The sequence below is a fragment of the Cynocephalus volans genome, chromosome 1 (genome assembly GCF_027409185.1).
Source record: "Cynocephalus volans isolate mCynVol1 chromosome 1, mCynVol1.pri, whole genome shotgun sequence".
NCBI classification, from domain to species: Eukaryota; Metazoa; Chordata; class Mammalia; order Dermoptera; family Cynocephalidae; genus Cynocephalus; species Cynocephalus volans.
In genome coordinates this window covers 144,841,174-144,868,493 of record NC_084460.1, presented here as the reverse complement: position 1 = coordinate 144,868,493, position 27,320 = coordinate 144,841,174, and the positions used below count along the sequence as shown (strand labels likewise).

The 27,320-nt window shown below is 34.6% G+C and overlaps 1 protein-coding gene and 1 pseudogene across 1 annotated transcript; both read left to right on the top strand.

Annotated features, from left to right (window-relative positions):
- Nucleotides 1-3,469: 3,469 nt before the first annotated feature.
- Nucleotides 3,470-10,607, top strand: LOC134360440 (olfactory receptor 5K1; the record flags this gene model as incomplete). Its single annotated transcript, XM_063074823.1, has 2 exons — nucleotides 3,470-4,364; nucleotides 10,585-10,607. Coding segments are annotated over exons 1-2 (918 nt in total), but the record flags the coding sequence as incomplete, so codon positions are not given.
- A 7,233-nt stretch (nucleotides 10,608-17,840) lies between these two features.
- LOC134364414 (large ribosomal subunit protein uL22-like) lies at nucleotides 17,841-18,399 on the top strand (annotated as a pseudogene).
- Nucleotides 18,400-27,320: the final 8,921 nt, after the last annotated feature.

The window sequence follows — 27,320 nt, the reverse complement described above, 5'->3', positions numbered from 1 at the left end:
ATTTTTCAAATTTCTTGAATTCGTTCCTATAGTCTGTTGTGTAAGCACTAGACAAATTACTATCATTAATGTGTGTCATTGTGAATTCAGGAGGAGCTTAAATCTACCCTAAATAAGTAAGAACACATTTTTGTAGTAATAACAGGATACATTAGTAAAGTTTTTGAAGCTTCTCTGAACATGTAGTTTGTCACATGACTTACAACTTGATGCTATGTATTATTGGCCTCTTAATGAAATGCTACTTAAAATTTTTTGTATTGGACATCTCATATTTATTAAACAAATTTTGTAAGCAAGAAACTATAATTTCAAACCAGCCTTTTAAACCCCCAGTATAGTTTTAGGAAGCAATCTAGTTTCTTTTTTGATTCTTGTACAAACAAAATATCAGTGTAAAACTTATTTTTGTCTGATCAATCATAGGAAAACCGAAGGAAATCTTATTACATTAGGTGACTTGAAGCTGACAAGGGTATTGCATTTAATGAAAACATTCACATTTCAAAGTCTATTTTTTTAATATTGTTTCTAAAGTTATCATACCCAGGTAATCTGAGATTTAAAAGTCAGCAAGAATTTCAGGAAACCAAAAAAGGAGAGATCTTATATCCCTTTAAAATGCTTTTCTTTTGTTCTTGAAATTTGGAGTGCAGTTGTGGTCAATGAATACCCAAAAAACTGTCAATCAGAAGATCGTGAGGAGGGGAATTGACCTTCTAAAGAAAGTAGGTTGTACAGAGCAGGCATTCAAGAGATTATCAGGGCAACGAAGAAATGATGCTCAAAGTAACTAATAAACAAAGGTTTATTGAAATAAAACATTTCTCAAAAGGTAAGAACTCTTTTTTTAATAAAGACATACCTAGGAAGTAGATGAAGAAAGTTTTAAAAAATCCTGAAATTTCAATAAATGTGAACATCATAGAATCTAGAAATACCATGGAAACACTTAACATTCAAAAGAGTAAAAGTTGACACCAAAGAGATAATTGCTTTTAGTAGAGACAAGTGACCTTAAAAATACATTACCACAAGATGTGACCATATTCCTGAATGGTTTTAGATGCCTGCAAGATTGCCAGCAAATTATTATCATTTATAACAGACGATGCCATTATTATGGGAATGGAACAGGCACTTGCTCAATATACCCACTGTGCCATCCTCCGCTGTAGAGTTGTAACGTGCGGAAAGCATCAGTTGAGTCCTAAGTGATCATTGTGGACTTACCAAGTTATAAATATAGCAGACCTAAGAGCATAACATTTTATTTACTTAATAAAAATTTTTGTTTTCTGATTATAAGGGTAATAGTTTTTGCAGAGAATTTGAAATAGAAGAATATTTTTTAAATGACCTATAATTTTTATTACATAGTGAAAACTAGTAATAACATATTTATGTTTCCATGTTTTTCTTTTACATTTATATGTTTTTATTTAGAAATTAGGATTATTCTGTATACAAAACCGTATACAACATAGTATCAGACTAATGATTCACATTTACTTAATCATACAGACTATATGATTATCATGTAGGTGTTTGAATTTTCTACTACTATAAATGAAATTACAGTGGATATCATTATATGCATACTTTTTTGAGGTTTTAATTATTTCTTTTGGATAGATTCACTGTTACTGGTCAAAGGATGTGAACATTTAAAGAGTTTCCTTAATCTACTATCAAATTATTTTCCAAAGATTGCATCAATTTACACATCAACTAAGAATGCAGTTAGGTTCCTATTTCACTGTATTATAAAGATCACTATCCATTATTCTTTTTTTATCTTGCTATTTTTATAGGCAAAATAAATATACCCACATAGCTGTTTCAAACAATATTTCTCTGATTAGTAATAAAGGCAAATGTTTTTAATTTGTTTTGATTTGTTTAAAAAAAGTATTCCTTTTGAGATTTTTCAGTTTCTGCCATTTACTTATTTTCCAGTGATTATTCCTACTGACTTGTATGAGCTCTTTATAGAATAAAACTAGAGAAACATGATCAAATTTACTGCAAGTAAACTTTCAGTTTCTGTTGGACATTTGATTTTATTCATGATTTTTGATATATTCATATATAGCTATGATTTTATTAATTTTTAACCCTTTCAATTTCTTGAATTTCTATTGATAACATTTAAATTTCTTTTTGCACGTGCACATATGAATAATTGTATATTGCATGCATAAATTTTATTATAAATAACCTGGGAGTTTTTTTAGTGCAGCCTTCTTTTTCTTTTCCCTTCTCTCTCTCTTTACTTCCCATTTCCATTCAGATCACTTTTCCTTCCAACCCCCCAGGGGTATAAATATCTTGTAAGCAGCCCCATTTATACTCAAAATATTTTATTCATTAAGTGTATACTCCAATAGTTTTAGAGATAGTAAATTACTAAGATTATGCAAATGAAAAAAGTCTAATTTTTTTATTGTGGTAGAATATGTATAACATAAAATTTACCATTTTAGCCGTATTTAAGCACACAGTTCGATGGCATTACGTGAACTCTCATTGTATAACCATCACCACCACTCATCTTCAGAACTTTTCCCGTTTTCCCAAACTGAATGTCTGTGCTCATTAAGCAATAGCTTTCCATTCCCACCTCTCCTCGACAGCCATCATTCTATATTGTCTTTAAAAATTTGACTACTCTAGGTACCTCTGTAAGTGGAATCATACAGTGTTTGTCCATTTGTGTCTGGCTTATTTCCCTTCGCATAAAGGCTTTTCCATGTTGTGACGTGTTCAAATTACATTCAGTTTAAGGCTGAATTCAGTTTAAGGCTGAACCGTTTCATTGTATGGATATACCACGGTTTATTGATCCATTCATCTGTCCATGCACATTTGGGTTGTTTGCACATTTTGGCTGTTGTGAGTAATGCTGCTATGAACAATGGTATATGAAAATAGTCTTTTAAACATTGTTAATCACTATATACTCAGTCATTAAAATTGTTTGGGACAACTGATGCCAATTGCTGACCAATTGCTAAATTATGAATCAGCTTTACCTAAGCTGGATAAAGAAGTTATCTGATCTGATTCTTTCTCTCAAGACCTCAAAAGCCATATTTGTGCTAACAGTTTGATATTTTTTATTCAAAATATCTTGTAAAAATGTTCAGTCAATAGAAAAAAAGGTAATAGCTTCATGAAATTGATTCTCCCCCAGGATTATGCTTGCACCAAAGTTCAGATGACATATAAAAGCACTGGGAAGATTATCACCTGCCTTTTAGCCAAAGAGAGCACACAGTTCTTTAGGGTGGGCTGGCAGGTTAGCTCAGATGGTTACAGTGCAGCCTTGTAACACCAAGGTTTGGATTCCCATAGTGGCCAGCCACCAAAGCATTAAGAAAAAGAAAAAGAAATCATCAAGTTCTTTAGGGCATATTATAAATTGTTTCTTTAATGCTCACGATTTTTTTTTTCAGAGAAGTCAAGAATGGCTGAAGAAAATTACACCATGAAAAACGAGTTTATCCTCACAGGATTTACAGATCACCCAGAGCTGAAGACACTTCTGTTTGTCGTGTTCCTTGCCGTCTATCTGATCACCATGCTGGGGAATCTTGGTTTGGTGGCTTTGATTTTTACACAGCATCGTCTTCACACACCAATGTATATCTTTCTGGGTAACCTGGCTCTTGTGGATTCTTGCTGTGCCTGTGCCATTACTCCTAAGATGTTAGAGAACTTCTTTTCTAAGGACAAAAAGCTTTCCCTCTATGAATGTATGGCACAATTTTATTTTCTTTGCACTGTTGAAACTGCAGACTGCTTTCTTCTGGCAGCAATGGCGTATGATCGCTATGTGGCCATATGCAGCCCCCTGCAGTACCACACCGTGATGTCCAAGAAACTCTGCATTCAGATGACCACAGGGGCCTTTGTAGCTGGAAACCTGCATTCCATCATTCATGTAGGGCTTCTATTTAGGTTAGTTTTCTGTGGATCCAACCACATCAATCAGTTTTACTGTGATATTCTTCCTTTGTACAGACTCTCCTGTGTTGACCCTTATATCAATGTACTGATACTATTTATCTTTTCAGGTTCAATCCAAATCTTTACCATAGGTAGTGTCTTAGTATCTTATCTCTACATTCTTTTTACTGTTTTCAAAATGAAATCCAAAGAGGGAAGGGTCAAAGCCTTTTCTACTTGTGCATCACACTTTTTGTCTGTTTCATTATTTTATGGATCTCTTTTCTTTATGTACATTAGACCAAATTTGCTTGAAGAAGGGGATAAAGATATACCAGCTGCCATTTTGTTTACAATAATAGTTCCCTTACTGAATCCTTTCATTTATAGCCTGCGAAATAAGGAAGTAATAAGTGTCATGAGAAAAGTTCTGATAAAAATAATATCTCAAGAAAGGTTGAAACAAGTGACATCTAATGTTGCTTGATGGAGGAAATGCACAAATTGTATGTAAAACATGAAGATATCATAATACATCCAAATTAAGCAGCAATATTTAAGGGGGAAAAAAACAGAAGGTAAGCTTTTCTAAATCTTAACTCAAAATAACAAAAATTGAATCAAAATTTTTAACTCATTCAAACAGCAACTTAGTATACTGCCAAGCTCATGGTCGATGTCAGCATCGGGAATAATCAGCACCCAAAAAACAACAGTGAAACCAGCAGTTATACATATAAAGTTTCATTCCATAAAAATTTTTAACCGGCGCACTTCAATAGCTTAGAGCATGAGTATTCCAGTTAAACTGGAAGGGCATAAGCTCATGTCAGCTTTCAAACAGTGGTCTCACATACAACCATGAGCAACAAAATTGTGTCAAGTGAATTTTAAGAGAGCAGTTTTAATAGCATTTGGGGAAAGGGACATTGTTGGAGTTAGGATAAAGACAGTGAGGAAATGAAGGTGTCAAATAAAAGTAAATACCAAATTTCCAAATTAAATTCTTAGGGAGTTAAATAATTAAAAACAGAATTTTCATTTTCAAGAGAAGTTATCTTTAGAGAGTTGATCTCCTCCCATCTACATGCATGAGGATGACATAAAGTTGGAGACAAACAGTCAAACCTCATGGAAGATTTGAAGAGCGTTTGCTGTTGGTGAGTTAGGCTAAACTTCTCTTTGCCCCTTTTGAGAGGTGAGGAAAGGTGTTCTCACCACAAAGAAATGACACATGCATGAAGTGACTGAAACATTAACTACTCTAACCCAATTATTATACAACATATATATGTATCAAAACATCAAATTGTACCCCATAAGTATATGTTATTAAAATGTGTCAATTAAAATTTAAAAAAACACAAAGCAATGGGACACTGCACGGTTATATTATATAAAAGAAAATCATACCTTTTTTTCAACAATCATACTTTTTTTATATAAGTATGATTGTTGAACTGTGGATAGGGCTTATCTAAAACCTGAAGTTGTGGATTATGGGTAGACTGAATGATTTTAATGTGACATCATAAATGAATTATTTTCTAATTATTCATTCAACATATGTTTATTGAGGTACTACTATGAGAAAACACTGTTCTAGGAGCTCGGGTATGTCAGTGACCCAAACACCAGTTTTTCCATCTTCTTAAATAATAGAACATTGCCATAATTTTAGTTACTAACTTCATGATCAAGGAAGACCCACATCAAGTAACAGAAAAATTCTTCCTTCCACCTCCATTCCTGATGCTCTGAAATCATGTCTAAGTTCCAAAAAGGCAATTGTCAGGTTGCAGTGATGCTCCAGGTGACCCAGCCACTGAAGACTGACTTCACATGGAAAATCAACTGATTCACATGTTGAGTCTGTTTAGAAAAAGAAATAGAAATGCAGATACAGTATTCCAATTTTCTAATTTATGAATGCAAAAATATAAACACCTAGTTTCTCTTTGTAACCTCCAAGATAACCTAACCTAGCTCATTCCAATTATACTCAGACATTTTAAGATCTTCTTGTTTGTTTCAAATTAAACCCCATCAATTTAGTATTTGTCCTACCCCACCTCCATCCTTTTGTGGTTGCAGATATACATGTAGGTCCTTGCCTGATATTTTGGCATTGTGCACAGATGTCATATTACAGATGAGCTCTGTCCAAGATGTGGTCCTTTGAAATGATTGATCTTATTTGACCCTCTGTTTATTTATTCAGGCTGCCATCACTGTACATATCTGCATCCATGTCTAGTCCCCAGACTACAGTGATTTTCAGCTAAAATGTCTACTTGTCAAGTCCACAAGGCATAAAGTGTGTTGGCTCAGTCTCTCTTGCTCTTTTTCTGCTAGTTTCTGAGTAAATTCTCTTGACCTCCTACTCTTTCGGGTTAGGGAAAATTGAAGGACACATTTTTGCACTTCTGATGACTCAAGTAGCAGTCCAATGTGGGGCTTTGAATGTTTTCATGGGTCATTCCTGAAGGACCCTTTCATCCATTCGTCTCCAAACTTCTCTGAGTGTTTGAATGTCACCCCATCTCCATTCACAAGATACCCCCTGGGAATTTAAGTCACAGAGCCTCACCTCAGTGAACACCAACTATTCCCCTTTGATGTTTCATTTTTCTGAACTTACTGAGTCCTTACTTATAGGGTGATGCCTAGCTCATACGTCATTACAAATGCTTCCTAAATGTACTTTTATGAAATAAAATTGGACTTTTGTATTGTTTTCAAATGTAAGTCTTTATTTTAGTCTACTTTATCTGTCTGAAATTTCAAAGGTATGCTCAGAAAGAAAAAGTAAGATTGATACTGTTGTGCTGCTCTGGTCTCCTCTTAAATCAAGAAATCTGAACTACCCAACCTGCTGTCTAAATGGCAGGAGTAGTCAATTGGAAAAATGCATTTACAGACAGGCTTCATCTGAGGATTACCAGTGTCAGCCTAAATATCAGACAAAGAGAGCAAGGTTTGCAAAAAAAAAAAAGCATTTATTCAGGAATGAGTACACTTCGGCATATTCACAGAGGTGAAAAAAAAAAAGACAAGGGTTTCTAAAGGAAAAATGAGGATGATTACGTAAGTTGTTTTGAGGCAGTTATCCTTTGCTACCAGGACCAATAAAAAGGTTGGCATTAGTCCAAAGTAAGACAGGAAGATATTGGGCAGATGTCTTCTCAGGGGTATTTTTTTGTGTAAGGTGTAATGGCCTTTGTGCAAGGTTGTGGTTTTTGCCATTTTTTTTGATAATTCTTGTTATCATGAGAAGTGTGTGAGATCCTGCCCTTCATGGCTTTCCCTGACTCCATTTTGTCAGGATTTGACACAAGTGACTCCATTTTGATTTTGACAACTTTCACATAGGGACAAAAAAATCGTATAAAATAAATACTTCTAAAAATCTTGATTAATATTTTATAGTAAGTATACTAAATAGGGATATTTTTTTAAATTTTATTTTGAAAAATATAATTTAAAACTATGGAATAAATATTTATCTCATGTTTAACAAAATTTTAGTTATAAACACAAATGTGTGCTAATATAAAACAAAATAATGAATAATTTTTTCCCAAGATTGCTTACTAGAGAGGTCTGGTGCTAGTCCCCTCCACATAAAAAGAGACCAAAACAATGGACAAACAAATATATTTTGACTGGAACCTGAGGAAACATGGTGAAGAGCACCAGGAGCGTGAGGAGATCCTTGTGAAGTATGGAGTAAGGGAACAGCACCATAGAGAGCAGAACAGGGCATCCAGCCTCAGCTACACAACAGGGACCAGCCTGGAACCAGGCATAGAGAAGGTAAGCTGGAAAAGACTCCAGCTATTCCCACTGCCACCACAAATGCCAGTAATCCCTGCCCTGGGGGAGTCCCCCTAGTCTTTTTGGAATCCACATCTGAATTCACTTAGTACCCGCTCCTCTCCTCCCAGGTGGGCAGGCAGACCTGCTGAGTGGGAAAACCACTAAAACACAGTGGATCCCCACATTTGTGGCCTGCCTTGCATGGCCTGTGGGAGCTGAATCCACAAGTGCCCACATGGCCCACGGCTAACCTGGCATCAGCCCCACCTCCCACCAGGACGCTCGATGTTCTTGCACATGTGCCAGCAGGGCCACAATTCCAGCTACTTGGATCTTAGACCGCCACACTGAACCCAGCTTCTTAAATACCCTTGTCTGGAGGCCCTGCCTGCATTCTACAGTGTTCACTTAGGTGCTGGTGGGAACAAGGCACAGGCTGCTTGGAACCTAGGACAGATGGAAGGACTGAACTCGTCTGAACTCATCTGAACTCTTGCAGCACCCCCTCCCCAAGGCAGCCTCTATAGTGCTGCTGGGCTCAGTTGCATCCTTGCAGGCTTGTATCAGGCACAACAGTGATTAGGTAGCAGCTTTCCCTTTCTATAGCATGCCTCCAGAGAGCGCTGGGTACTTCATCATTCATTCAAATGGTCATGCTCCAGGCTCAACAGCTGAGCCAGTGGCCTTCTACAGAGCTCCCAGAATCTGTTGCCTTAGTGTATATCTGCTCCAAGACTGACAGTATACCAGGTAGGGGCTCTGATGCTCCAAGGCAGTTCTCTGCAGAGCTGCTGGCCTTGGCTGCACCCTTACATGCTTGCATCAGGCTCAACAGCTGATCTGGCAGCCACCTTTAGAGCTTCCAGGCCCTGCAAAAACTGTGTACACATATTCCCAAACCAACAGCTGAATGGGTAGCAACTTTTCTTCCCTGCAGCACTCCTCTAGAAAGATGCTGGGTCCTTCAGTGTCCACACAGGCCTCCTCCAGCCTCAACACCTGAGTCAATGGCTCACTACAGACCTACCTGAAACTTCTACCTCAGTATTTATCTACTCACTGACTGACAGCAGAGCACCCACCCCAACAAGAAACCCACCCGAACAAGGAACGGCCAAGGGACCCTGTGTCTAGGCCACAAACACACCCACAGACAATTCTAAGATTGAATACAGTTGAATAAGTTGCACCATGGCTGAAATGCTACACTCACCCAGATCCAAACTTAAAATGGCCAAACCAACTGTGAATATAGAATCCTTCTACAGGAAAGAGTCTCCCCATTCAAAATCACTTCTAGAATTAAAAGAAGTGACTACACCATCAAATGCCCAGATGTCAATGCAGAAATAGAAGCTTGGAAAAACAAGGAAGCTTGACTACCCCAAAAGAGGACTATAATTTTTCAACGTCAGACCCCAAACAACAGGAAATTGATGAATTGCCTGAGGAGGAATCCCAAAGGGCAATACTAAGGAGACTCAAAATGATGGATGAAAAAATAAAAAACACAATGAAGTCAAAAAGAAATTCAAGGACATGTATGAGAAATTCAACAAAGACATACAAGCAATTAAAAAAAAATCAAGCAAAATTCCTGGAACTGAATAATTCAGCCAAAGAAATAAAAAGTACAACTGAGAGCATAAACAAAAAGCTAGAATAATAAGAAGAAAGTATCTCCAAACTAGAAGACAGACTTTTTGAATTAACACACATTTGGACCAAACAAAAGATAAAAGAATTTTTAAAAATGAAAAAACCTGCAAAACCTTTCTGATAACTTTAAGCATGCAAATGTCCGTATTATAGGTTTACAGGAAGAGGAAGAGAAAGCAAAAGTAATTGAAAGCCTGTTTAATGAAATAATAGCTGAAAATTTCCCAAATATTGGGAGAGAGATGGTCTTACAGATCCAAGAAGCTCAAAGATCCCCAAACAGATTCAATCCAAGAAGGACCTTCCCAAGACACACTGTAGTCAAATTATCTAAAGTCAAAGACAGAGAAAGAATTCTAAAAACAGCAAGAATAAGACATCAAATTACCTATAGGGGAATCCCCATCAGGCTAACAGCAGACTTATCAACCGAAACCCTACAGGCCAAGAGAGAGTGGGATGATATATTGAAAGTGCTAAGGGACAAAACTACCATTCAAGAATACTATATTCAGCAAAGATTTCCTTCAGAAATGAAGAAGAAATAGTATCTTTCCCAGACAAACAAAAACTGTGGGAATTTACCACCACAAGACTGGCCCTTCACAAAAAGTGTTTACATTGTGCTATGATAAAAATTTTAATAAATAAATAGATAATAACAATTTTTTAAAAAGACTGGCCTTTCAATAAATCCTCAAGGGGATCCTACATATGGAATCAAAAGAGAGATATGTGTCACCATAAATACACAAGAAAGAATAAAAACCACTAGTAGAACTGATATGCAAATTAGAAAGAGAAAGAAAATGTATTTTATCACTGCGAAATCACCCAACAGCAAAGATAAACACTAAAAGAGATAAAAAGGAACATAAGGAATATAAAATAAACCACAGAGAAATTAATAAAATGGCAGGAATAAGGTGATATCTTTCATTAACAACCCTGAACATAAATAGACTAAATTCCTCACTTAGAAGATATAGACTGGCTAAATGGATTAAAAAACAAGACACAACTATATGCTGCCTGCAAGAAATTCACTTCACCAATAAAGACACACATAGACTAATAGTGAAGGGATGGAAAAAGACATTCCATGCAAACAGAAACCAAAAATTGAGCAAGAGTTGCCATATGTGTATAAAACAGACTTCGAACAAAGAACTATGAAAAGACAAAAAAAGACATTATATAATGATAAAAGGACCAATGCAGCAAGAAGATATAACAATCATAAATATATATGCACCCAACACTGGAGCACCCAGATATATAAAGCAACTGTTATTGGATCTAAGGGGAGAGATAGACCCCGAAACAGTAAGAGTTGGAGACTTTAACACACCACTCTCAGCATTGAACAGATCATCTAGACAAAGAATCAGCAGAGAAATATTGGATTTAAACAGTGCCTTAGGCTAAATGGACTTGACAGACATATACAGAACATTTCATCCAACAATGACAGGATATATATTCTTCTCATCAGTACATGGATGATTCTCCAAGATAGACCATATGTCAGGTCACAAATTAAGCCTCAACAAATTTAAAAAGATTGAAATCATATTAAGTATATTTTCAGACCACAATGGAATAAAATTAGAAATTAAGAACAAACAAAACTATGGGAACTATACAAGTTCATGGAAATTAAACAACATGCTCCTGAACAATCAGTGAGTCAAAAAAGAAATAAAGCAGTAAATCAAAAAAATTCTCTTAAATGAATGAAAACAAAAACACAACTTACCAAAACCTATGGGATACTGCAAAAGCAGTGTTAGAGGAATTCTATTGCAATAAGTGCTTACATCTAAAGAATAGAAAGACTTCAAATAGACAACTTAATGTTAAATCTCAGACAAATAGAAAAACAAGAACAATCTAATCCCAAAACTAGTAGACAGAAAGAAATAATGAAGATAAGAGCAGAGCTAAATGAAACAGAGACCAAAAGAATGATACCAAAAAAATAAGCAAAACAAAAAGTTGGTTTTTTTTTGAGAGGATAAACAAAACAGATAAGCCATTGGTCAGACTAAAAAGAAAAGAAAAGACCCAAGTAACAAAAATCAGAAATGGAAAAAGAGACATTACAACCCATACCACCAAAGAATCATTAGAGATTATTATGAACAACTATATGCCAACAAATTTGAAAACCTAGAAGATATGGATAATAGACTCAGACAAATTGCCAAGACTGAACCAAGAAGAAGTACAAAACCTGAACAGACCAATAACAAGCAATGAGATTGACACAGTAATCAGCAGACTCAAAACAAAGAAGAGCCTAGTACCAGATGGCTTCACTTCTGAATTCTCCCAAACATTTAAAGAAGAATTAACACCAATCCTTTTCAAACTATTCCAAAAAATTGAAACAGAGGCCATTCTCCCAAATTCATTCTATGAGGCCAGCATCATCCTGATACCAAAACCAGAAAAAGACACAACAAAAAATAGAAAGCCACAGGCCAATAACTTTGATGAACATACATGCAAAAATCCTCAACAAGATATTAGCAAACAGCATACAACAGCACATCAAAAAGATTATACACCATAATCAAGTGGGATTCATCTTAGGGATGCAAGGATAGTTTGACATATGCAAATCAATAAGTGTCATACACCACATCAACAAAAAAAAATGACAAAAACTATATAGTTATCCAATAGATGCAGAAAAAGCATGTGTCAAAATTTAGCATCCCTTCATGATAAAGACTTTAACAAATTAGTATAGAAGTATAGTATCTCAACACAATAAAAGCCATATACAACAAACCCACCACTAACTTCATCCTGGATCGAGAATAACTGAAAGCTTTTCTTTTTATAGCAGGAACAAGACTAGTTTGTCCAGTCTTACTGCTCCTTTTCAACAAAGTATTGGAAGTATAAGACAGAGAAATCAGGCAAGAGAAAAAAATAAATGGTATCCATGGAAAAGAAGAAGTCAAATTGTCTCCCTTTGCAGATGACATGATCCTACATATAGAAAAACCCATAACCTCTATCAGAAAACTCCTAGAGCTCATAAACGAATTCAGTAAAGTTGCAGAATACAAATACACAAAAATTAGTAGCATTCTTTTACAACAACAAGCAAGCCTATTTATAATAGCTACCAAAAGAATAAAACACCAAAAATAAATTTAACCAAAGAGTTTAAAGATCTCTACAATGAGAACTGCAGAACTCTGCTGAAAGAAATTAAAGAGGACACCAAAAAATAGAAAGACATTCCTTGTTCATGGATTGGAAGAACAGACACTGTGAAAATGTCCATACTACCCAAAGCAATCCACATATTCAATGTAATCCCCTCAAAATACCAAAGACATTCTTCACAGAAATAGAAAAACAATCCTAACATTCATATGGAACAATAAAAGACCCCAAACAGCCAAAGCAATTCTGAGCAAAATAAATAGACAAATAAGACTGGAGGCATTACACTAACTGACCTCAAGTTATACTGCAAAGCTATAGTAATCAAAAAAGCATGGTACTGGCATAAAAACAGATACATGGAGTGTATTAGTCTGTTTGTGTTGCTTATAACAAAATACACAGAACTGGGTGATTTATAAAGAGAATGAAATTTATTGCTTACAGTTTGAGGCTGAGAAGTCCAAAGTCCATCTGGTGGTGGCAACAGTGACCCAGGGGTCTCACATTGCAAGATGGTGGAAGCAGAGAGATCAGAGAGAAAGAGAGACAGACTCTCTCCTCCTCTTTTAAAGCCCTCAGAACCATGCCCTTGACCACTGTTTTTTATCATTCACTATTGCACAGTCCTACAATCCAATCACTTCTTTAAGGCTCCACCTTTCAATTGCCATAATAGGATTTCCCACCCTCTTAACAGTCACAGTGGAGGCTAAGTTTCTAATATATAAAACCTGGGGGACACAATTCAAGCTTCAATGAGTTTTGGGGGGACATAATTCAATCCACTACAGGGACCAAGGAAACAGAACAGGAGAACCCAGAAATAAACCCAAGTACTTACAGCCAACTGATCTTCAGCTAAGTCACCAAGAACATGCAATGGGGAAAGGACAGCCTCTTCAGTAAATGATGCTGGGAAAACTGGATATCTGTATGTGGAAGAATGAAACTAGACCCATACCTCTTGCCATATACCAAAATAAACTCAACATGGATTAAAGACTTAAATATAAGACTTGAAACCATAAAACTCCTGGAAGGAAACATAGGGAAAAATATTTCAGAATGTAGGACTGAGGAAAGACTTTAGGAATAAGACCCCAAAAGCATAAGCAACAAAAGAAAAATATGAACAAATGGGATTATATCAAACCAAAAAGCTTCTGCACAGCAAAAGAAACAGTCAACAGAGTGAAAAGGCAACCTACAGAATGGGAGAAAATATTTGCAAATCATACATCTAACAAGGCATTAATATCCAGAATATATAAGGAACTCAACCTCACTGTAAAAAAACCACAAATAATCCAATTTTAAAAATGGGCAAAGGAGCTGAATAGATATTTTTCAAAGGAAGACATACAATTGGCCAACAGGTACATGAAAAAATACTCTACATCACTAACTATTAAGGAAATGCAAATCAAAACCACATTGAGATATCATCTCCCCCCAGTTAGACTGGCTACTATCAAAAAGACAGAAAAACAAATGCTGGCAAGGATGGAGAGAAAAGGGAATTCTTCTACGCTGTTGGTAGGACTATAAAATGGTACAGCCATTATGGAGAACAGTATGGAGGTTTCTCAAACAGGTACAGATAGAACTACCATACAATCCAGCAATCTCACTTGTGTGTATATACCCAAAGGAATAGAAATCGTCGTGTCAAAGGGATACCTGCACTCCCATGTTCATTGCAGCTCTGTTTACAATAGCCAAGATATGGAACCAGTCTAAATGTCCATCAACGGATGACTTGATTAGGAAAATATGGTATATATACACAATAGAATACTACTCAGCCATAAAAAAGATGAAATTTTGTCATTTGCAGCAACATGGATGAGCTTGGAGAAAATTATGTTAAGTGAAATAAGACAGGTACAGAAAGAGAAATACCACAAGTCCTCACTCGTAAGTGGGAGCTAAGAAAATAGACAAAGAAAAAAAGATACAACAATCACAATTATTTGTTCAACTTTCAAAAGGAGAGAACAGAACTGAGGCCAACAGAGGTGGGAATGGGGAAAGAGGAGGGGGGTTAGTGAGAAACTGGTAAATGATTACAAATGCGTAAGGTTGAATATATACTAATTGTCCTGATTTGAGTGTCACATATTGCACACAGGTATTGATGTTCAACAGTGATATGGGCAATCATATCAATTATGTTTCAATTAAAAAAAATTTTTTTTAACATCAAGGAAAAAAAAATAAAAGCTTCTACACGGCAAAGGAAACAATCAACAGAATGATGAGACAACCTACAAAATGGGAGAAAATATTTGCAAACCATACAATTGATAAGGGGTTAATATCCAAAATACATAAGGAACTTAACTCAATACAAGAAAACAAATAGCCTGATTATAAAATGTGCAAAGGACCTGAATAGATATTGTTCAAAGGAAGACACACAAGTGGCCAACAGGTATATAAAAAATATGCTCAACATCACTAATTATCAGGGAAATGCAAATAAAACCAAGAGGAAATATGACCTACCACCTCTGAGAATGGATATCATCAAAAAACAAACGGTAACAAGTATTGTCAAGGATGCAGAGAAGAGGGAACCTTTTTATACTGTTGGTGGAAATGTAAACTGGTAAACCCATTATAGAAAACAATGTAATGGTTCCTCAGAAAATTAAAAATAGAATTACCATATGATCTAGCAATCCCAGTGGGATCCATATCCCACTATACACATGCACACATCCATGTGTGTGTACACACACACACACATATACACACGTACATATACTTACACATAAAGGAAATAAAATCAATAACTCAAAGAGATATCTACACTGCTACGTTCATTACAACATTATTTATATTGCCAAGATATGGAATCAACCTAAGCATCTGTCAATGGATGAATGCACAAGGAAAATATAGTATATATGCATAATAGAATACTTATTAGCCTTAAAAAAGAAGGACATCCTGTGAATTGCAAAAATATGTATGAACCTGAAGGACATCACATTAGGGGAAATAAGCCAGATACAGAAAGACAAATACCACTATATGATCTCACTTATATTTGTCATTGGAGTCTTAAAAAATCAAACTCACAGTAGAAAGGAGTATAATGGTGACCAAGAGTTGGAACAGGGAGGAGGCAGGGGAGATGTTGGTCAAATTATACAAATTCTTAGTTAGACAAGAGGAATAACTTCAGTTGATCTAGTTGTATAATATAGTAAATATATTTCATAACAATGTATTGTATAGTTGAAAATTACTAAAAGAGCATATTTTAAATGTTCTCACCAGAAAAGAGTGACTTAATGCATATGATAATTAACTCGATTTAACCATTTCATAACGTACACATATATCAAAACATTATGTTATACACCATAAATATGTGTAGTATTTGTCAAGTTTTAAAAAATTATGGTAAAGCCAGAGCCCCTTAAATAAAACGCTGCAATCACCAAAAAAAAAAAAAAAAAAAAAAAAAAAAAAATGTGGGAAAGGTGCTACTCTGAAAACTGTTCACAGCACACCTCCTGCCCTCTCAACACCTCCTGCCGTCTCAGACAGCCAATCACAGCTCAGTTCCCACTTCCTCCACGAAGCCTTTGCTGACCACTCCAGTAGGAATTTTTTCTTCCTACTTAGGATTTTATGTTTAGATTGGTGATAAGGATAAATGGTAAAAACTCAAATTAATAAAAGTCATACATAGTCCTTAAAATTTGTTTAGCAATGAGAATTTGCCTTACTCTCTAGGTCTCAAAGGATACACTTAATTATTCCAGTCTAGAATGTCTATAGTGTTCAGAGGATTAGGTCTCTTGGCTATACTCTGATATCAATGCCGAGTAAATCCCCTCAGAATTATTTTGAGTATTTGAACCATTCTCTATCAATGACATAAATATTAACATTGACCTCTTCATAGAAATATTGCTCAGAAGAATCAAGAGAATAGAGTTTTATTTTTGGATCTACATTAAAAAATAACATCGGCCAACAAAATATCCTCTACAAAACTCTTAGGGAAATCCAGGTAAGAAAGAATTTAAACTCCTAGTTGCTAGAAATATTAACCTCCCCAAAACATGAATTTTTCTACATTCTTAAAGATTTTTTTCCCAACAATTTTGGTTTTTCAAATTTTCAAGATCCTCATCTTTCCTTTAATCTAAAGTCTTTTGTGTAAACGCTAGATAAATGACTACCAACCATTTGTATTGCTCCTGACTCAAGAGAAGCCTACATTTACCCCCCAATAAATGAGCACACTTTTGTAGTAATAACAGAATACATTAGTGAAGTTTTTTAAACCTCTTTGAATAATGTGGTTTGCCATATAACTTGCAACTTAGATGAAATAGGTTATTAGCCTCTATAATAAAATAGTGATTGAAATTTTTGTGTTAGTCATTTCCTATGTATTAAACAAATAATACTAGAAAGAAATATAATTTCAAGCCTGTCTTTTAAACTCTCAATGCAATTTCAGGGATCTTTCTATTACCTCTTTTTATAGAGAAATAAAATATGAATGTAAAACATTTTTTTCTGATCAATTATAATCAACTGGGAAAACTCAAGGGAATCTTATGTGACTTCAAGCTGGCAAGGGTAAACTATTTAACAACAACAACAAAAAATTCAAATTATATAGATTTCAAATGTTCATTTTTTAATATTGTTCTTAAAGGTATCAGCCCCAAGTAATCTGAGATTTAAAAGTTAGCAATAATTTCAGAAAAACAGAAAAGAAGAAATCTTTCTATATCTCTCTAAAATGTCTCTCCTCTGTTCCTGAAACTTTGAGTGTAGCTGTGATCAATGAATATCCAGACAACTATCAATATGAAGATGTCTAGGAGAATCAACTGATTTTCTGAAGAAAGTAGGTGGCATAGAGCAGTCACTCAATAAATATCAGATCAGTTAATAAATGATTCTCAAAGTAACAAAAATAAATGAAGAGGGATTAAAAAAATACACTCCCCAGTAGGTTAAAACTCTTTGTCTGTAAGGACATATTTGAAGGGTCAATAAAGAAAGTTTTAAAGATATGTCCTGAAATTTTAATAAATGTGAGCATCATAGAAGATCATGGAAACACTTGATATTCAAAAGAATAAAAGTTGACACCAAAGAGATATTGCTTTCCATAGAGGCAAGTGACTTTAAGAATACATTACCACATTCCTCTTCTCCTAAGCAACATAAGCTGATCTGTGAAAATGTTTCGCTATTCACTTGACCTAGAAAACCCCACAAAATCATGCAAATCAAGAGGTTCAAATCTCCATGTTCACGTTAAGAACACCCATGAAACTGCCCAGGCCATCAAGGGTATGCATATACAAAAGGCCACCAAGTATCTGAAAGATGTCACATTATAGAAGCAATATGTACCCTTCTGGCATTACAATGGTGGAGTTGTTAGGTGTGTCCAGGCCAAACAGTGAGTGGGGCTGGACAAAGGGTCAGTGGCCTAAAAAGGATGCTGAGTTTTTGCTGCACATGCTTAAAAATGCAGAGAGCAATGCTGAACTCAAGGGTTTAGATATAGATTCTCTGGTCATTGAGCATATCCAGGTGAATGAAGCACCCAAGATGTACCGCTGTATTTACAGAGCTCATGGTGGGATTAATCCTTACATGAGCTCCCCCTGCTACATCAAGTTGATCATTACTGAAAAGGAACAAATTGTTCCTAAACCAGAAGAGGAGGTTGTACAGAAGAAAAAGGTATCCCAGAACAGACTGAAGAAACAAAAACTTATGGCACAAGAATAAATTCAGCATCAAATAAACGCAAATAAGAGAGAGAGAAAAAAAAAGAATGCATTACCACAAGATGTGAGCACAATTCTAAACTATTTGAGATGCATGCAAGATTGTCAGCAAATTATTATTATTTATAACCGTTGATGTCATTATCACAAGAATGGAGCAGCACTTCCTCTACTCATCCATGTGAAGTTCTTTGCTGTACAATTCTAAAGTGCAGAAAACATTAATAGTTGGATCCTCAATTATTCTTATGGAGTTAGCCAACTTATAAAACAAAACACATCTAAGAGCATGTCATTTTATTTACTCAATAAAAGTTTTTGTTTTCTGATTATAGGAGTAATAGTCCTTGTAGAGAATTTGAAATAGAGGAAAATATAAAGAAGAAAAAAATAACCTATAATTTTTATTACATAGAGAAAATTAGTAATAACATTTTTTTAATGTATTTCTGTACTACCTTTCTTTTACGTTCATACCTAAGTACTTAACTGGAAACTAGGATTATTCTGTATATAAAACTTTGTATTTTTCATGCAATATTTTGTGTCTATTTTGTCATTACATAAAATATTCTAAGTAAACACTATTTTTAGTGATTGCACAACACACCGTCATCTGGATGATTCACTCATACTAATGAAATGGTTACCATTTAGATGTTTTGAATTTTTCACTATTACAAGTGACTTTACAATGGATATTATATGCAAATTGTTTTCTGAAGTTCAAATTATTTCTTTCTAATAGATTTATTATTACTGGTCAAACAGTGTGAGCCTTTAGGAGTTTCCTTAATCTATTACCAAATGATTTTTCAACTATTCCACCAATTTATACGATCTACCAGGAATGCAATTAGGTTCCCATTTCACTGCATTCTAGACAACACTATAAATTACCATTTCTTTTTTTTTAAATATTGCTATGTTGAAAAACAAAATAAATACACCCTCACAGATATTTTAAATATTTTTCTGATTAGTAATGAAGTGAAACATTTTTATTTTGTTAAAAATGGTTCCATTTTAAGATTTTTCTATTCCTGCCATTAACTTATTTTTCTAGTGATTATTCCTACTAATTTATATAAGCTTTTTATGAAATAAAATTATAAAAGCATTATCATATTTATTGCAAATAGTCTCCCAGTTTGTGTTTGATATTTGATTTTATTCCTGATTTTTGACGTGTAGTTATATAATTAAGATTTTTCCATTTTTAACTCAGGATTTCTCCAATTTATTTCTCAGCATTTAATTTTTTTATACAGTACACAGATGAAAAATTGTACATTGTATGCATTTTTTTTCTTTTTTCTTTTTTTTTTTTGGCTCGCTCCTATCTCTTCTCCCTACTTCCATCCACATCACCTTCCCTTCCCACCTCCCAGGGGTATAAATGCCTTGTAAAAGCTCCCTTTTCCCCAAAAGCATTTTATTTTAAAATTTGTACTCCACTAGTATTTAAGATAGTAATTCATAGAAATATGTGAATAAAAATAGCTTTTTAAACATTTTTATTGTGGTGAATTATCTAAAGAATAAAACTTACCATTTTAGCCATATTTAAGTGTACAGTTTAGTGGTATTAAGTACATTCACAGTGTTGTGCAATCATCACCATCATCGATCTCTAGAACTTTTTCTTTCTTCGTAAACTAAAACTAAGTACTCATTAAACAATAGATTCCCTTTACCCACTCTACTTTCAACTACCACGTAACTTTCAGTCTTTATAAATTTGACTACTATATGTGCTTCATATTATTAAATTCACACACATCTGTCTTCACTTAGCATAATGCCTTCAAGTTTCATCCACGTGGCAACAAGTGACAGAATTTTATTCCTATTGAAGGCTGAATAATATTCCATTGTATGGATATACCACTTTTATTGATCCATTCATCTGTCCATGGACATTTGGCTTGTTTCCACCTTTTGGCTATTGTGAATAATTATGCTATTAACAGTAGTGTATTAAAACAGTCTTTTCAACATTGTTAATCACTACATATTCAGTCACTGAAATTGTTTGAGACCATATATTACAAATGCACCACCAACATCATCCTGGTTATGGAGAAACTGATGGCTTTTCCTTTAAGAACAGGACTAAGATAAGGCTGCCTACTCTTGCCACTCCTATTTAATGTAGTATTGGAAGTATTAGCCAGAGCATTCAGGCAAGAGAAAGAAATAAAGGGCATCCAAATTGGAAAAGATGAAGTCAAATTATTGTTCACAAATGACATGATCCTATATAGATAGAAAAACCCATAACCTCTAGCAAAAAATTCCTAGAGTTCATAAACAAATTCAGTAAAGTTACAGGATACAAAATCAATACACAGAAATCAGTAGCATTCTTATATACCAACAAGGAACAAGCAGAAAAAGAAAGAAAGAAAGCAAGCCCATTTATATTAGTTACCAAAAGAATAAAATACCTAGGAATAAATGTAAGGAGTTGAAAGATCTCTACAATGAGAACTACAAAACTCTGCTGAAAGAAATTAAAGAGGACACCAAAAGATGGAAAGACTTTCCATGTTTGTGGATTGGAAGAATTAATATTTGAAAGTGTCCATACTAAAGAGATCTACAGATTCAGTGCAATCCCTATCAAAATACAAATGACATTCTTTAACAAAAGAGAAAAAAATAATCCTAACATTCATATGGAACAACAAAAAACCCCAAATAGCCAAAGCAATCCTGAGCAAAAAAAAGGAACCTTCAAACTACCTAACTTCAAACTATACTACAAAGCTCTAATAACGAAAACAGCTTGGTACTGGTTGAAAAACAGACACATGGAGCAATGCAACAGAATAGAGAATGCAGAAATCAACCCAGGTACTTATAGCCAACTGATCTTTGACAGAGGCACCAAGAACATGCATTGGAGAAAGGACAACGAGTCTCTTCAGTAAATTGTGATGGGAAAACTGGATATCCATATGTAGAAGAATGAAACTAAACTCATCTCTTACCATATATAAAATAAAATAAAAACAGATTAAAGATTTAAGCATAAGGCCTGAAACTATAAAACTTGTGGAAGATAACATAGGGGAAAAACTTCAGGAAGTAGGACTTGGCAAAGACATTATGAATAAGATCCCAAAAGCACAAGAAACAAAAGAAAAAATAAACAAATGAGACCATATCAAACTAAGAACCTTCTGCACAGCAAAGGAAACAATCAGCAGAATGAAAAGACAGCCTGCAGAATGGAAAAAAAATATTTGCAAACCATACATCTGACAAGGGATTAATATCTTGAATATATAAGGAACTCAAACAACATCACTGTAAAAAACAAATAACCCAGTTTAAAAAATGGGCAAAGGAGAATAGATATTTTTCAAAAGAAGACATACAAATGGTCAACAGGTACGTGAGAAAATGCTCAACATCACTAACCATCAGCAAAATACAAATCAAAACCACATTGAGGTATCATCTCATCCCAGTTTGGCTATTATCAAAAAGACTGAGAATAACAAATGTTGGCGAGGGTGTGGAAAAAAGGGAACTCTTCTACACTGTTGGTGGGACTGTAAAATAGCCAGCCATTATGGAACACAGTATGCAAGTCTCTCTAACAACTACAGATAGAACTACCACACAATCCAGAAATCCAACTTCTAGGTATATTCTGAAAAGAATGGAAATCATCATGTTGAAGGGATACCTGCACACTCCCATGTTCATTACAGCTCTATTTACAATAGCCTAGATATGGAACCAATCTAAATGTCCATTGATGGACAACTCAATAAGGAAAATGTGGTATGTATACACAATGGAATGCTACTAAGCCATAAAAAAGAATGAAATTCTGCCATTCACAGCAACATGGAGAACCTTGGAGAAAATTATAAGTTAAGCCAGCCAGGTACAGAAAGAGAAATACTGCATGTCCTCACTCATAAGTGGGAGCTAAGAAAGAAAGAAAGACCACAATAAAATGCTAAACTTTGAGAAGGAGAGAACAGATCTATAGTTAGTAGAGTTGGTAAAGGGGGAGGTGGAGGGAGGTTAGGAAGTAGTTGGGTAAGGGACACAAAGAATAATTATGATTTGTAATGATGAACATCTAATAATATTGATTTAACCATCACATACTATATATAAATACTGATAGCCAATTCTGTACTCCATAAATATGTATAATCAAAAAAAATTTTTTTTTAATTTACCATTTTTAGCTCATGAACATGAATTTAAATCACACAGCCCCACCTCAGTGAATACCAACTTTTCCTCTCTGATGTTCCTTTTTTTACAACTCACTGGATCCTTATTTACAGGGTGATACCTAGCTCTTACATCACTATAAATGCTTTACAAATCTACTTTTATGAAATAAAATTGGACCTTGGAACAGTCCTCAAAAGTGAAGCCTTCTAATGCATTCTCTCTGTCTAGAATTTCAAAGGCAAGTTTAGGAAAGAAAAAAAAGTAAGGGTGACACTGTTGTGGCTGCTCTGGTCTCTGTCTCTTAAGTCGACAAATCTGAACTGCCCAAGCTACTGTCTGAAATGGCAAGAATGGTCACTGGGCAAAATAGAACTACGGACAGATTCACCTGAGGATTACAGGTCATAGGAAGAAAAAAATCTCATTAAATTAATCCTTTTAGAATCTTGACCAATATTTAATAATAAGAAAAACAGAGATTTGTTTAGAAAATTATTTTGAAAAACAAAACTAAAGAATTCTCATACATAACCAAATATTAGTTATAATCACAAATGTATAATCATAAAAAGTGAATTAAGTGTTAAGGGTTTTCTTTGGTATTATTTCTCAGAAGAATGAAGTGTGATAACTTGATACCAAGTTTACTTAACTTTTAAGTTCAAGGACTAATACAGTAAAATACTAATAATAATGGATCAATGCTTTAAATTTTCCCAAGGTCCCCACTTAATTCTTCACTGTACAAATTCTTTGCTGTATTTGCTTTTATTTTTCTCATTTGCTTTTTATTCCTATTTTAATTGTCAAACTCTATCAGGCTGTATTTATCAATAGGGCTGTACATTTTATTCAAACAGTTCGCCAACTTTCATCAACTTCATGAAATCTATTGTATCTTGGTCATTTTTCGCTGAATTTCAGTAATGTTTACTATGTTAGAAAATTAATGGCTAAGATGTTGGCACAATGGGTGAAGACAGACACTAGTGTGAAGCAATGTTTAAGAGGGAAGTAATTCTACAAGTAGTCAGTTCATTTGGAAATGTTGATGTGTTATGACAATTCTTACTTCCCTAGACAGTACTGTCACTTCAGGGACTTGCATATTGAATTCTGTGATAATGAGAATCTCTGTGTTGGTGCATCAGTTAATATCAAAATATTACCTAATTATATATACAGAGGTTATCATTTGAGCTAATTTGTAAATATTTAAATGCTATTAACACTTTCTTTTTACATTTTAATTATTGGGGTTTTACCTAAATCCTAATATGCTATTTCCTAGTACCTGGCTGAATTGTCAACTCTCTGAGTATCCAGAGTTTGGTGGACTAAAGAATACTTACTCTATACACTTACCACTAGGCCCATCATTTACTCACCTACCACAGATCATTCTTCTTAAGATCATATTAGTTTTCAATTTCTACTAATTTCAGTCCAGGGAAAGTGCTCCGGAGTTGGCATTGCTTCTCGATAAAGATCTGCTTTATCGACAAGCCTAATTTCCCCACCTAATTTTAAGTATTGGTTATTAGATGATGCCCATGAAGATTCAGAGAAGAATGTAATATTTACGGTCCATTCAACTCTAGAAGTCATATCAACTATTGAAACTTTAATTCTTTAGTTTAATATAACTCTCAGGTTATATTTTTAATCTGTCAGGATAAGACTGTTAGGACTGTGTGCATGGGAGGAAATAAGCATGTGTTTTAATAGAAAATTGTACTTGTATCAGAACAAATAAAAGATCTCATTCCACCTTTGGATGTGCCAGAGTCTTGTATGTCTTTCAAAAATTGAAACCTCATGCCATCATCAGCACCGCACTCTCCCGAGTGAGTCACAGGCTGGCCCGACCTCATGCCATCATGAATTATTTCTATCAAGTTAAAGTTTTCACTAATTTTTTATACAAATGTTGGCTAAGTAAGCATGTGATTTTTTCATTTATTTGTCAAAGTTTTACTTATTAGTGGATTAGTTTCATTCATTCCTTCAAAAAATACGTATTAAATTGTCTGGAGCACCAGCAGTGGTGTAAGAAACAGGAAAAGAGGTATGCTGTGATACAGAAAACAAAAACATAGGGCCAGCACCATGGCTCACTCGGGAGAGTGCGGTGCTGTTATTGCCAAGGCTGCGGGTTCGGATCCTATATAGGGATGGCCGGTGCGCTCACTGGCTGAGCGTGGTGCAGACCACACCATGCCAAGGGTTGCAATACTCTTAGTGGTCAAGAAAGAAAAAAAAAAAAAAATATATATATATATATATATATATATATATATATATAACAAAGCAGTTATTTTAATTCAAAAACATTTTATTGCATATACTTAATAGATATAATCATAACTTAGTTCCATGACCTACAGCTCATGAGTCACAAGAAGAAAAGATTATATTTCCCTCTCATGATCCTTGGTAGTTAATGGGTAAAAATCTTTCAAACCTCAGAAAACTAAGTTTTAAAGATAATTATCAAAATATTTGTTACAATTTTATTTATGACTCTAGCTATTTCTTAAGAAAATACTTATCGGTTAACTACTCAAACTATTAAAAATCAAACACACAGCCTGCAACTCACACATGAAACTCCATCTCAGCTCTGACTGACCAAATACTCCATGGTCTCCCAAGAAATAGCAAAGATCATTTTCTTTTTTTTTTCCCCTCAAAATCTCCCTCAGGATAAGCCTCTGGCTTCTGCTGCTTTATTGTAATTTGTACTTAATACAATGCTGAGCTGGAAAAGTTCAGATTATACCATGGTACAAGTTCTTTCATGTAGCCTCTTCTCACCCTCTCTGGAAAATAACAGATAAATGACAATTTCGGTTTTCATCCACGACTGACTGTAAAATAGCACCCTTTGCTTGTTTTTCTATCTGACTATTTCCATATTCCTGTTTTCCCAACAGTTTAATCAGAGCAGAAGACTTCTTCTTTCATTTTTATTTTTTCCAGATGTACAAGACTCATCCCTTCATTCAGCCAACCTATTTTTGAGGTCTATAATATGTGAGGCACTGAGGTAGGTCCTAAATGAAAATAAAAATTAAATAAGACCTTGAATCAACTTGAAAGAGAAAAATTTGTACTCAAGAAGCTAAGCTATTTTAGGTTAACTCATTAAATCTTTTTGTAGGACAAAAATTGCATAATATTGGCAATTTCATGGTTCACCCAAATATATTTTTCATAAATAATTGGAATACTAGGTATTATCAGCAAGCATCTTTTCTTATCCCAGAATCTCACTAAAATCTCTTTGAACCATTCTGTTAGCAGACTGACAGCCTCTGCTCACTGTCTCAGCAGGTACTTCACACAAACTTTAATTCCTGCCTTTCACGTTCCTCTCTGAAGGTTCCCAAGTCCAGTGTAAGGGTCCAGAACAGAAATAAAAAACTATCATGTTCTTCTTCTCATGCCAAACCCATCTCTCACAAAAATAATTGTCACAGGCTGAATTTCCATAGAAACTGGCTGTGAAATGGAGTTTAGTTGTGCAGATGTTTATTAGGGGATGCCCTTGGGGTCAACTCTTGTGGAAGTGAGGAGAAAGAAAGATTTGGCAAGGAGAAAAATCCAGTACAATACAGACCCCCAACAACTTGGGCCAACCCCACAAGAGTCCTGGAACTAAAAGGGCTCCAAAGTTCTCATGAGAAAACAAGCAAAAAAAAAAAAAGACCACTTTGAAAAAAAGAGACAAATTAGATCATAAAACTTAAAAAAAATTATAAATCATATCATCAAAGAAATACCTTTGAGATGACTCTGGCCCCAGCCACCATCTGACTGCAACTACATGAGATATGCCGAGCAAGAACTTACCAGGCCATCTAACTGCAAAACCCACATTCTCAATTATCACATAAGAAGTCACAAAAGGTCATCCGGGGGGTGCATGGTATCGTTTAGTGCAGCCCATACAGTGCAGGACAGCATCATATTTTTATATAATTAATTTCAAAGATTTAAAAATCAAGAGAATTTTTATAAAAGCAAATTTTAACTTTTCTTGAAAAGCTGGGAGATCCGGCAACAAGTTGTTCTTATGTCACCTGTCTGGCCCTTCTGAACATTTGAATCTACAGCCTTGCATTACAAAATGCTGCCTCTCATTATACTTTATTATTTCAGTACTTACTTGCAATAAGAACATTTACCAAATTGCTATTGTAAGTTATAAAAAATACTGATTTAAATAATTTCTCATTATCTCAGATTTCCTTTTATAGTGAAAACATTAAAAAGGAGAGAAATAAACAAAAAGGTCCTGAATGAATAATTGATTAACTCATTTACAGTCATATATATAGTGGGTTATAAAAAAGCAAAAATAATAAATAAATAAGCTAAATACATTAATTCTTTTTTTAGAAGAAAATCTTTTACAGTATACAGTTAACTATTGAGCTGTACTATCTCTTTTTAAATTTATTTCAGTTTTACTAGGCAGGGGTATAGGTATGCACTTGACAAAAGTATGGCAGAACAGTAGTCAATATAATTTATTTTAAGCAAATATATGTAACCTTTTATTAACTATGAACTTAACTATTTGTCGGGTTGGGTCACAGACTCCTCTGCCCTGTCCTGTGCAGGTCACGTGAGTCAGGTAGTTGAAAGAAATATTCTGGCAGCTGATAACAGGATAGACATGCTTTATTCCAGACACAAAGTCCACCA